The sequence below is a fragment of the Scophthalmus maximus genome, chromosome 12, assembly GCF_022379125.1.
Source record: "Scophthalmus maximus strain ysfricsl-2021 chromosome 12, ASM2237912v1, whole genome shotgun sequence".
Lineage (NCBI taxonomy): Eukaryota > Metazoa > Chordata > Actinopteri > Pleuronectiformes > Scophthalmidae > Scophthalmus > Scophthalmus maximus.
The window spans coordinates 4,768,566-4,780,999 of NC_061526.1; the positions used below are offsets into that span (position 1 = coordinate 4,768,566).

The window sequence follows — 12,434 nt, forward strand, 5'->3', positions numbered from 1 at the left end:
ATGCATGAGTTATTACGGAAGGTATGAGGGTTTTCACACACGCACACACAGGCTTAGGGAAATGCAAATACCCAGAATCTGTCACTGAAAGAGACCGGCGAGGATCCCCCCCCCCCCCCTGGCATGTGGCCGACAGGAATGGCGGCAAATGTTCGAGCGAAAAACACAAAACATGGCAACAATATGACGCAAAGTAGAGGCCCTTTTGTGTATATTTCCACAGATGCGGGACGGCGGCGCTGCCTCCCCTCCCTGTTTCCACTCCGCTGGTTCCAAAGCACCTGTGGAAAAAACAGGGAGGAAACTTTGGTACGGCTGAAAGTGAACTGCAAAAAAGATAAAGTTATGACTAAAGAAAATACTTGTCATTTGAGAAATATGCTTTTTTGTTTTTCTTAAAAAGAGTCAGTGCTACATTGTCTGTCTGTAAAGAAGAGACTGTTAGCTGTAGCCATGAGACGGCTAGCTTAGCTTTGCTTAGCTTAGCTTAGCTTAGCGGAAACAGCTAACTGAAGTCGCTCCGTCCGGCCAAGAACTAGCACCAAAACTTATCATATTTATGCTTACATTTTTACACATGTTAATGTGTAATAAACCGCTAGGCGAGTTTTTGGTATCTTCAGACAAAGCCAGGCTACAGGTAGCAGCTTCTCCCTGTTTTTCAGTCTCAATGCTAACCTGAGCCAAACATCTGCTAGCTGTAGCTTTGCTGCACTCATTTATGGTATAAATTCTTCAAAAATGTAGCATTTGCATGTCAGTTTTGTATCAAAAAAAATTAGTAGCTGTTCTGGAAATTTCGGTCGTGCGATGTTTCAGCATGTGCATATGTTCGCGTGTCTGTCGGGTTCTTTTTAATAATAAAAATAAAAATCGCTTTAAGGAATTCTTATCTGTTCACAACCATCCGTCTTTCTCAACTGCTGCTGCCAAGGTACAGGTTTTATGACCAAAAACATAAATAAGGGTCCGAGATCTTGTTGTTCAGGTTTTCCTGTACTAAGTTGAATCTTTATCCCGGGTGTCTGGCCGCTTGTCACCAATTCTAGTTCGAAAAGGCTTTCCATACCGAAACCAATAACTGGGATCTGTCGTCAAACACTGCTGTGGACGCTCGTTGTTGGGCTTTGGCAGTGACGTACAGTATCAGTGGGCAGAAACAAATGAACTGTACTTTTTGCGGGTACTGGGTGCTGAGCTGGGAAAGAAGCTTTCAAATAAAATAAGAAGTACACACAGGATTCCGTTCGTAATAATTGTTACATTTGAAGCGTGTGCGAGAGGAGAAGACCAAAAAACAGGAGCTTTTAACGCCTTTTGTCAGTTCTCCAGTGTCTCATTCGGGTCACCGTGTATGACTTCCTCCTCCATCCTATACGCAGAGGAGCAGTGAGTAGACGCCATCATCTTGTTCCACCTATCACCGGCAAAAAACAGCTTCCTCCGCCCGTCTCGCGCTTCCCGCTGTTCACCTGAAATCGAAACAGGAGCAGCAGACCCGGAGAGGAGAGCCGCCGCACGTCAGCGTCTGTGCTCCCAGCATGCTCCAGAGGAATTAGGTCAGGGCTTGTTGGTAGTTATCATTTCCCAAGCCGGGGTCTATAGCGTTGAGGAATCGGGGCGGGGGGGTTGATGTAAAAGGGAAAGAATACAGGAGGATGGGGATGAAATGAGCTTTGATCTTCGGCGGTTGTGGTTCGGCGATTTTTTTTTGGGGGGGGATCCGTTACCTCCCGAGATAAAGAACGGCACTTAGCAATGTGTGAGCTTCGTCTTCGAGTGGCACTGAAACCGGCTCGACTTCCCTGTGCAAACACGTCGTATTTGGTCAAAGGCTTTTAGTTGGGCAAACACGGGCTTCTCCAAAGAACTTGTAATGTACATTTTGGGGTTTTTTTGTACATGGTTTTTTCATGTTGCTTGAATTTCAGCTGCCTGCAATGTCGACGTGTTTTGGATGTGGCTGGTTTATCTGGCCAACCAGAGAGAGAGAGGGGGGAGTATGGGTGAGACATAGGCTTCCCCATTACTGAAAATACAGGTTACAGTTGGGAAAAAAAGCAAAACAAAGACGACAAAAGGAGGGCCCTGGCTCATAGAGTACATGCCACAGTGCAGTGGCTATTTTAGGGCTGTGTACATAAGAGGTAAATGCCATACTGTACCTACTGCAGGACGAACACACGCGCACGCACGCACGCACGCACACACATGCAGAAACACACTGTATGGCCCTGTGGAGACCTCCTGCTCAACAAACAAGTGGTGTAATTATATGCCTGTGCGGCGCCGCAGGTGGAATGTGCGAGCGACAGTCGAGCCCTTGTTGTCATAAGGACTGGAAGCAGCCCCGATTGCCAACAGACATGAGCTCACCGTCATTACAATGAGCGGGCGTGGCCAAGCCTGTCACCGCCTGTGGACCTGATGTTGCCGTGGAGACGGGACACACACACACACAGACACACACAAATTGGCTTAGAGTGACACCATTGGGAAATTAAAATGGTTGCTCAAAGCAACAGGGTTTTATTGGCCAATCACAGCGGGATCTTGGATGTGTTTACATTGCAGGTTTGTGTGTCTCAGTGTGTGTGTGTGTGTGAGTGTGTGTGGTTGTGGGAGGGGGGGATTTTGGTGGAGGGCCCTGTACAGGTGCGCCGCACATGCATACTTCTAATTGTACTGACAATGTCAGCCAGTGTTGGTGAAATATGCACCACGCTTGTCTGGCGTCGGGCATCGAGCACAGAAGAGCAATTACTGGCCTATCAAAAATCATCTTACGGCTCGGTTCTGTGTGCGTGTGTGTGTGCGCGCGCGCTGCTCTTTCTATAGTTGTGAGAACAAAATCTGCGTCCACAACCATCGTTGTGGGGACATTTCAGATGATGCGTCGCAATTCCAAAGGGCTGTTTGAGGGTTAAGACTTGGTTTTAGGGTTAGAACTAGGTTTAGGTTAAGGTTAGGGTAAGGGGTTAGTCATTTAGTTGTGATGGTTATTATAGACGGTTACTTTACAAAGTGTGTGTGTGTGTGTGTGTTAGTGTTTGTTTTAGTCCGTCAGCACTGTCAGTGGTTTCTTACCGTACGATAATAATAACACTTGAATTACCTGTTTCGCAGCATGCTCTCTGAAACATAACTAATTGCTGCAGTTACGTCAGGACCCAGGTTAATTGTAGGGGATTAGACCAGAGCTCATTCACATCAGTCATTATCTTCTCTGAAATCGACGGGTGTAAATTACTAAAGAAACAAAAACACTTTCATGTCTAAAAGAAGAAACACGCGATTGCAATGTCTTGTAGCGAACCCCCAATTACAGCTAGAGAGCCGGAGCCGGTGGAGTGGAGGCAAAAAGTGAACCATTTTATTACATTAAAATGTTTCATACAAACAATGCATACACACTAGATTCATATTGCTTCAGACATAAGTTTTCTCTTTTCAGTTTGAATCCCAGTTAAACAACTCTGTAACAAAATGTAAGTACAACATTTATGAAAATATAAATCTCTAAACAGATAAGTCAGTCCTGACAATACAAAGAATACCATAGAAACATTCATTACCAGTAGGTCAACTATGAGTTGCAAACATGTAAGTTATTAAAAGTCATTCAAGTTACTTAACATACAATAATACCATGTACTGGCTTTCATATGGACACATTCAAATATACTCTTAAACTGGCATTCCAATATACTGTATTTCATAAGAGGACTCTTTTTTTAAACTCTTTTTTAGCAAAGATAGCACGTTTTCTCTATCATAAATATAATCACAGCTGAACACTCAAACGATTTGGTAACAATATAATTACAGTACAAGCCTCAATAAAACAAATGAGACGGTCAACAAAATGAAACACAAAGTGTAATAGGGACTTTGGCGATTCCGTGATCTTTTTTTTTTTCTTCAATTTAGATACTGTCAGAGTTGTAGGGAAATAAAGTATTTTAAAGCTTGATGCTGCTACTCAGTTTGAAATTATCCAAGGGCCATTACTGTACCTCAACAGTTCAAAACTAGTAAACATACAATAATATGGAATAGCCCTTAAAAAGTATATGTCAAAGTGTAAGTGTGGGGGGTTTTGTTTCAGTCATGCCTGGTAGATGATGGGTCTCATCAGAGCTCAGAATTTCAACACAAATCAAGTTCGGGATTATTACAGACATGCTTTTAAAATAATCCTGCATTGTACAACCTCATACTTTTCCCAATTTGTTTTTTTTTTAGATTGTCAGTAAGCCGGATCGTTACAGCTTTTACTGTGTCAGCATGTCCTCGTGAGTCAGAAACTATTGGCTCACGTACAGTAAAGATCAAAAAAGATTTACAGCTCATAAATAACATTTAGAAATAATTTGTCATTGTGTATGACTTATGTAAACCTGCACTAAAAATCAGCATGGAATCAAGTTACTCTGCAAGAAAATACTTGTATTTTTAGGGGGGAAAAATGAGAATGTATGAATAAGAATTGGCAAAATGATATCAATTCCGAGGTTATGCAAATTGTCAGATAAAATAACTGCTTTTGTGAGCATCTCAGTACAGATTTATTTCTTTAAAGACTTGTTCTTTTCTTTCTTTTGCCAGGTAGTTGATAGTGAAGAAGAAGAAGTGAAACAGGGTGAGGGTATGACATGCAACAAAGTTCCCAGACCAAACTCGAACCATGGACATTGCAGTTATGTGGCATGCACTGTAACGATTCAGCTACCAGATTTTAAGCAGAAGGCACACATTCGTTTCTTTTAAAAAAGAAGGTCATTTAAAGTCCAAATGTTGGCCCTGATTTAGCTTGTAAATGCAGAGACAAAATGTGCATGTCAAACTGAATTGTGTCCATCTGCAATTTCAGTGAAACACAGTTTTCTGCTTTGGGTCTGTACTCAGATTTTCACAAAAGCCTTTTTTTTCTCAGCGTAACCTCATTGTTGATATTAGTTGTGCCCAAATAGTGTATGTTGCAAACTTTGTGCCCAAATTTCTCATTTTTTCCCCCACAACAACACCCCCCCCCCCCCCAACAGGTTCACACAATTTGACAGATTCTATTTTTTTTTCTTAACATAACTACACAAGGACAAAACCTTATTGACCCTTATTTGAGCCCAAAGATTTCAGATTTGCCCATCTCTGCAGTTAATTGTGAAGATGATAACATCTTTGTGTTGGTACCAGGCATATATAGTATAGAGAGACTGTAGCATTTCAGTGAGTCAGCTGTGGCCTGCAAGTACGTGGATGGCCTTGTGTATTTTAGTAGATAGATCCAATACCCCTTTAAGACAAATCTAGATCACTTTAAACAATTTATACAATTTTGTATATGTAAATCTAATATTTTCTCACAAACCACTCATAAAGTGCTTCCAACTATTGTCTATATCTCTAAATATATTCACACAGCCAAGTTACTTCAGTGAAACATTAGGCTTTATCTCTTTGTCCTTTTCTACTGGAACATTTGAACAAACTCCACTAAACCTAAAGCAAGTACACTGGTTAAGGCGTGAATGTGTATGGTGCTATGCTACACTGTATGCTCAATAGTGGTGTTTCCCTTAAAGACGAACAGCACACAAATGGAGGAAACAGCAGGTAAATTCACTTCGAATTTACGTGAGCTGTTCCAAGACATTTCTACAACTATCATTACAAAGAGCAATGCCGTCGATCTCTCATGTTGTTGACTGGTTTTAAGTAAACTGATCGTTTAGATTTAACGTCAATGCAAGTATTATGTAACTTTGTGTATACTGTGTTTACAAATTCCCTGCATTTTCATAAATCTTGAAATCTGCCCATAAAGAACATTTTAATTTTCCAGGCACTCACTTTGATTGCATTAAGCACAACATAATATTTTTAAGGAGTTGCACAAATTGCAGCAGCCAAAAAGAGATATGTACATATGTTCAAAGTTCTTCCATTTTGTACAGTACCGACTGATGTAAATACAAACATAAATATACTCTTTTAAGAACAACGTTATGGCTTAATGTGCACAATGTAAATAAAGATAATGTACAATGAAAGTGGCTAAGATCATTGGAATGGCTTTGAAAATGTTTGACCATGACATTTGAATAATAATCTTGTTCTTCAAATGCAAAAGGACACATAATGGCAAACTAATAACTTACAGAATTTACTTTTCTTTTCAAAAACGTAGTGTTTTTCTAACAGTCTTCATGTGTAAAACAAACAGATACTGTATCATAAGTTGGAAGTAAGTAATACATAATTTGAGTGCAGCGTTTAAATAGTCGGCCCATGAACTACCCAGAGGGCTGACATCTGCAGCTGAATCACGTGGCTGTAAACAAGAATCAACTGCAACCCCAGAGATTCTAAACTTGGTCATCTTTCTCCACCACCCTATCCGAACTCCACCTGTTTTTTTGTTATCCACCTATCACTGCAGCAGTTCAGCCTTTTTTGTAGGCGTTGTAGACTCACCTTCACCAGAGTCAGACACGTTGATCGGACTGTCCCTGGAGAAGACCTCTGTCGACTCCCTCCAAATGCAGTCGGCTACGGTCTTAAAGGAATGGTTACCACATTTGGGCCGCACCTTCTGCGAGGCATTGTTGACAATCTGTCGGCTGTTGGAGGTGGCTATCTTTATCTTGAGGGCAGCATCCACACGGTCCACTACGGTGTAAGTGCCGATACTGCCATCTTCAAAGCCAATGATGATATTCAGTGCTCGTTGGGAGAGTGACAGGAAGGTGGGAGTCTTGTAAAGCGAGCATGTACCGATGCTCTTCCCATCCGCAAGGCGCATCACTATCAAATTGGACACAACACCGGCATCGTCATCTTCATCACAGTTCCGGAAACAGACGTACACGAGGTAACGGCCATCTCTAGATAATTTCTGACGCCAGATTATACCAGCAGCATGGACAAGCCTCAGCTTCCCACTATGAAGGTCTAGGACATTAATATTCTCATCACCTTTGGAAACAATTCCTAGTTTCCCATTAGGTGAGATCTGGAAGTCCTCCAGATTTTTGAGGAAGTTGGTTGGCAGTTGGACTCGCCTGCAAACTGACTCATCTGCCACACTCCAGATGAAGACAGTCTCTGTGGATGTGATGAACACCACACAGTCGGGGCAGTCAGGAATCAGCTTGAAGTTGACAATGGTAATACCATCATCACCAACAAACTTCTTGGATACGCTCCCAGACCACAGGCTGACAGCAAGGAGTTTGTTTTTGGTAGTTCCCACAAGGAAAGTGTTCGCTGTGGTGACCAGTGCATTTTGGAGGGTGACTAAGATGTTGCACACTTTGTGCCCAGTTGCAAGCCTCCAGACTCTGGAGGCGTTCTGCTCACAGAGCGACACCACAAACTGGTCATTGTGGGTGATTAGCAGCTGTGATATTCTCTGTCCATTGATGCGGAAGATGTTTTCTCCAGTGCTGGTTTGCCAAATGTACTGGCTGGACTTGTCATCTGAGGTCACCATGAGATCCCCTGAGGACGTTAGGACACAGTTCTCCACTATCCCTTCGTGCTTGAAGATGGTCTCAATGAAGCCTGTACTGAAGTTCCACCTGTGGACAGCTTCTGAGCCATCCATAGTAAACACGTAGTCCTCTCTGGCAGACAGCAGCAATGTCTGAATCTTCTTGCCTGTTTTGTCGATATTAGACATGGCAGTGATGATATCAATGTCCCAAACAGAAAGCACTCCACTGCTTGCAACAGAAAGCAGCAAGTTGTGGTGAGCCGATTTAATGAGTTTGACAATAGCACCCGAGATCTCAATCAGGCTAGCCATGCACTGTCCACTGTCCCTCCTCCAAACAAAGATGGAGGAGGTGTTCTCCATGGAGGCCACAATACTTTGTCCATTCTTGGAGAGAACAGCAGCAACAAAGCGTTCAGTACGTTTGGCTTTGAACTTCTCCACCATTTTCCATACTTTAGTATCCAGTACTTCAATACTTGTGGCCTTGCAAATGAGAATGGAGCGCTGGTCCTCTGATAACTCAATGCCCACCACTTCACTATCATCCCCTCTACAATCATAATCCTCCATCAGCCTTGGGTTGGTGATCTCTTTGGTGTTCCATACTGACAAACTGCCTTCATTGTCAATCATCACCATTTGGTTAAGGGTGTCCAGCACAAGGATGGATTTGACAAATCCCCCAGAAAACTCAGAGGTCACAGTGGCCAACTTGTCCCCATTTCCCAGATGAAAGATGGATGCGGTGTTGAGATACTGACCACAGAAGGCATACATTCCATCCGGGGAGCACTGGACACAAGTTACCTCGTACCAGCAATGGAACTGGTAGAGAGGCCAGCCGTAGAGAAGGTCAATGACGTTGACGTCTTTACTAGCCTCAAGCCAAGCCAAAGCATGATGGGTGGACAAAGTAAAACCATTGATGAAGGCCACCCCACCAGTGACGCCACCATGCTTGGATCCCTTGATTTCGACCTCAGATAAAAGGCAGGACTTGTGATTATCATAGATAAGCAGCGTGTTTTTGGTCGTGGCCACGACCAGATACTTTTCATCAGTGGTTAGCCTGATTCCCAGCACAACGGATCTGGCTGTGTCAATCTGTCGCAGTAGTTGCCTGCTCTCTACATCCCAGGTACTGACAGACCCATCTTCCAGGGCTACGAGGACTATGTTTGGAGCTAATGTGGGCAAGATCTCCACAATCTGTATGTAGCTAGAGCACAGAGGAAGCCTCTCTGGACTGTACGTGACGTCCATAGAGGAGTGGAGAGGCACTATGGAGCAGTACTTTGGACCATCTTTGTCACACTCCAGAAGTAGGTGCCTGAGCTTGGGGAGGGAGGTGACAACTGGCAGAAGTCGTTGCTGCAGTTCTGCAGACAGTGATGCTGGATTCTTCAAAACTTTTACCTTAATGCTACGCAAAGTGGTGGCCAAGAACTTCAGTTCTTTTTCTTGGGTGTAGCTGTAAGCTAGGTCGATGTCAGTTACAGCCTTTTCAAACTGGCCAATCTTGATCATTGTGTAGAGCCAACTGAAGTTCATGATGACACCAAACATGAGGTCATCGGTGCGCCCACTCCTGGTTAGGTGGTACACCAGCTCTGTCATCTTTCTGTGGTTGACAAAGAAAATATCAGGCTCCAACAGGTTGCACTGGAACACCCAAGGCTGCTCGGGAGTTTGCCTGTCATAGGAGTACTTATCAGACGATGTTTTTTCATGGGTCTGTTGATGGTGGGGGTTTTTGTGATGAGATATGTTGAGGGAAGTGAAATGGTTGTTGTCGTAGGTAAAGATCTTCTTCCTGCCTCCTGACCACGCCCCCAGGAAGTACTCTGCTAGGAGGCTGTGCATTTGATGGACATCCTCCTCATTGCTAAGATACAGCTTCTGGGCAATGAGATGCAGGTGTCTGTTGGCCCACACCATCAGGGTGACGTTGCGTACTTGCCTCTCCACCAGATATCCCTCCAGCTCCTCTTTGAGTCTCGCAACCAAGTCATAAGAGATCCTCAAGGGGTTTTTGAGGTAAGTTGCTACAATAACATCACCAAGGACTATGTTATCCAGGGACAGAATGTCTTCCAGCTCAACCTCAGTAAGTCCCGCCTTGGCCATGGTGATGTACCCTAATGCTCTGAAGACAAATCTTTGGCCCAACTTATTCTCCACTGAGTAGAAGAGCTGCTCTATACTTTCATGCACTGTGGAGCACAAGGACTTGTCATCCACATCTTTGTGAGACCTCCAGTGAACTACCTCCCTGTAGATGAGGTTGACAAACATAGGTAATGTACACTTTGCAAGTGCCTCATTGACATAGATCTGTTGGCCTGAGGTGACTTTCCTCTTCACCCCAAGCAACTGTTGCTTTAATGTTTGGCTGCAAATCTTGCGGTCCCTCTGAATTAATTCCACATAATACCCCTCATCGTGGATGAGGTGTCGGAGCTTCTGCAGGATGCCATGTTTATTGGGCAACGTTGAGACTACAATGCGAACTGTCCGAGGCAGGTGTATGGGGAGCCACCACAGCTTGCGAGCTTCATCTGCATCTGAGAGCTGCTCCAAGGCATCCAGAACAATGACCAAGGGTCTGTGGAATGATGATTCCCCTAGGAGGTTGATCAGGAGCTCCCTCATCTCCTGGATCTTGTTAGGCAAAAAGTGAATCAAGCAGCGGTAGTTTAATGCAATCTGTTCACATATGCTCTGGAGGAGGGTGCGCAGGTCTGTGGAGAGCTGGCTGGAGCCAATAAAACGGACAATAACCACTGGGTCGGTTTCAGGTCCCATCTCTGTCTGCAGCCATGTGTAGGCCTGAAAAAAAGCATTGAAGTCGGTTGTTAAAATAAATATAGAATATTTGGGATTCCATATTTTGATGACAATTATGACAATTATCCAGGGCACTAAACCGTAATCCAAATCTGTGAAATCTTACCACATTTCTGAAATATATGTCTTGAAATGGAAACATATCCAAATGCCACTGGGACCGCACATTTGTTTTTGTTTACTGTGAGTAAAATGTACTTTTATTCTGCTAGGTCTTGTTAGAGAAACACAGCCAAACAACAAGAATAATGAAGCTCTACTGTGGGGGCAGAGGGATCTAATTAATTTCAAAAAGTATATCCAAAAAGTATGAGGCAGGGCTCATTAGCACAGCACAGACGAGATTAAATACTTGTTTACCTTATGCATGTCACTGCTACACTAATATCTAGCTTTTATTATGTTTCATAAAAATATATGACACTCAGTAATGTTCAATTTTTATGTCCTCAAACATTTCTTAAGTCATTAATACATATACTCCAATTCATATATGAGTAATCGTATCATCTTGAGAATGTTTCTATGAATTAGCTCTACTCCAATTTTGAGACTTCATTGATATTATAATTTCATTCATGAATTCATTAAATTCCGCAGCTGAGAATTCGTGCGACATTAAGATGTTGTCTGACACTTTTAGGGCAACAGTGATGACGCCTATTCCACATTTAGCTGTATGTATGAGAGAGGGAGAGAGAAGAAAAAGCCGCCTGAAGAGTATTTACAATTTGAAATGTCTTGTTTTTGTGTGACTGCATTTTTAACATTTTTGCAAAATCCAAATGTAATCATTTTGTATGACAACTTGATTTTTTGGCTTTCTTTTTTATATATAGCAACTGTTAGTTAACTGTTATTTTAACATCACGCTAGAACAGGGAGGCAATATCATAGAGATGCAAAATTGGAAATGTAAACCTTTCTGTCTGTATGTCTATTTCCTATTATCACAATCTGCCACTCATGAAAGTCTACACATCTTTAATTAACCTGACCAGAGTCTCTCAAGACTCGTTCCTGCATTGGCAATATTCTCTAACTGTGCCAAAGCAGTCATTGCACTGTAAAGAACCCATTACGGTCTGCTGTATATTATGCTATAACAGTCTGTGCAACGACTAGGGCCCTATCCTGCACCCGACGCAAAGCGGAGCTAAGCGTGACGCATGGGCATGCCGGTCTTAAAAGTAGGTGTGGTCAGGCGCATTGTTGGCTCATCGCTATCTCGAGGCCGCAGGAGGCAATTGACCAAAAGAAGAAAAAAAAGGTCTCGAGTCAGTAGCTCCATATTTAACTGTTATTTCGTGGGTGCTTTATCCAGATAGTAATATACACCTACATAGGCGGTAGGCGGGAGCACAACGGCCCTCTATATAGACCCTTTGTTTGTTTGCTCGTCCAGTAAAAACAAATTGCATCATTTATATGCCTTCGTTGCTTGTCTTGTTTTGCCATTGCCGTCAACAAGGTCTTGCTTTTATTGAATTCATTGGATGTTGCATGTCTATACACTTCACTAATTAGACACAATACATCCCGTGCTACTACGTAGTGTCGGAAATGGCGGCTACAATCATAAAGAAAGGAAAGTTGAATATGTCCACTTTAAGCTTACGATACATACTTGCAGTTCACATTCTCACAGGAGGACAGAGACCTTTATATATATATATATATATATATATATATATATATATATATATATATATATATTTTTTTTTTTTTTGCAGAACCAGTGTGTTACAAGCTAAAATAGTAAAAACATAAAGGCTCCAAGGGTCAGATGAATCAAACCAAACAGGCTAAGTGTGAATCGTACCCTGTGGACAGAGCACAGTGGTCCCCGGAACACTTCTGGCCTCTCTTAGTCCGACGGAAATCTAATAATATCCCTCTCTCCTTCAAACACCAGGGCCACATAGGATTTCTAAAAAATTTTTTGCTCTTGTTGTCGTTGCTCAATGAAAGTACAAAACGGCAAGAGATTAAAACACAGGACGATAAAGTTGTGCGAAACCTCATCAATCGATCACAGAAAGCGACATTTCCTGTACTCATTTTTGGATCTTTTTCTGCTGTGGGA

The 12,434-nt window shown here is 42.7% G+C and overlaps 1 protein-coding gene across 2 annotated transcripts in view; it reads right to left on the reverse strand.

The window, feature by feature from the left end:
- Positions 1 to 3,351: 3,351 nt before the first annotated feature.
- Positions 3,352 to 12,434, reverse strand: part of LOC118292461 (NACHT and WD repeat domain-containing protein 2) — a 42,849-nt gene continuing 33,766 nt past the window's right edge. For both annotated transcript variants that reach the window (XM_035621414.2, XM_035621424.2), the window contains exon 8: positions 3,352 to 10,330. In XM_035621414.2, the coding sequence (XP_035477307.1) occupies positions 6,434 to 10,330 (3,897 nt within the window). In that variant the 3' untranslated portion in view covers positions 3,352 to 6,433. The remainder of the gene's footprint in view (positions 10,331 to 12,434) is intronic.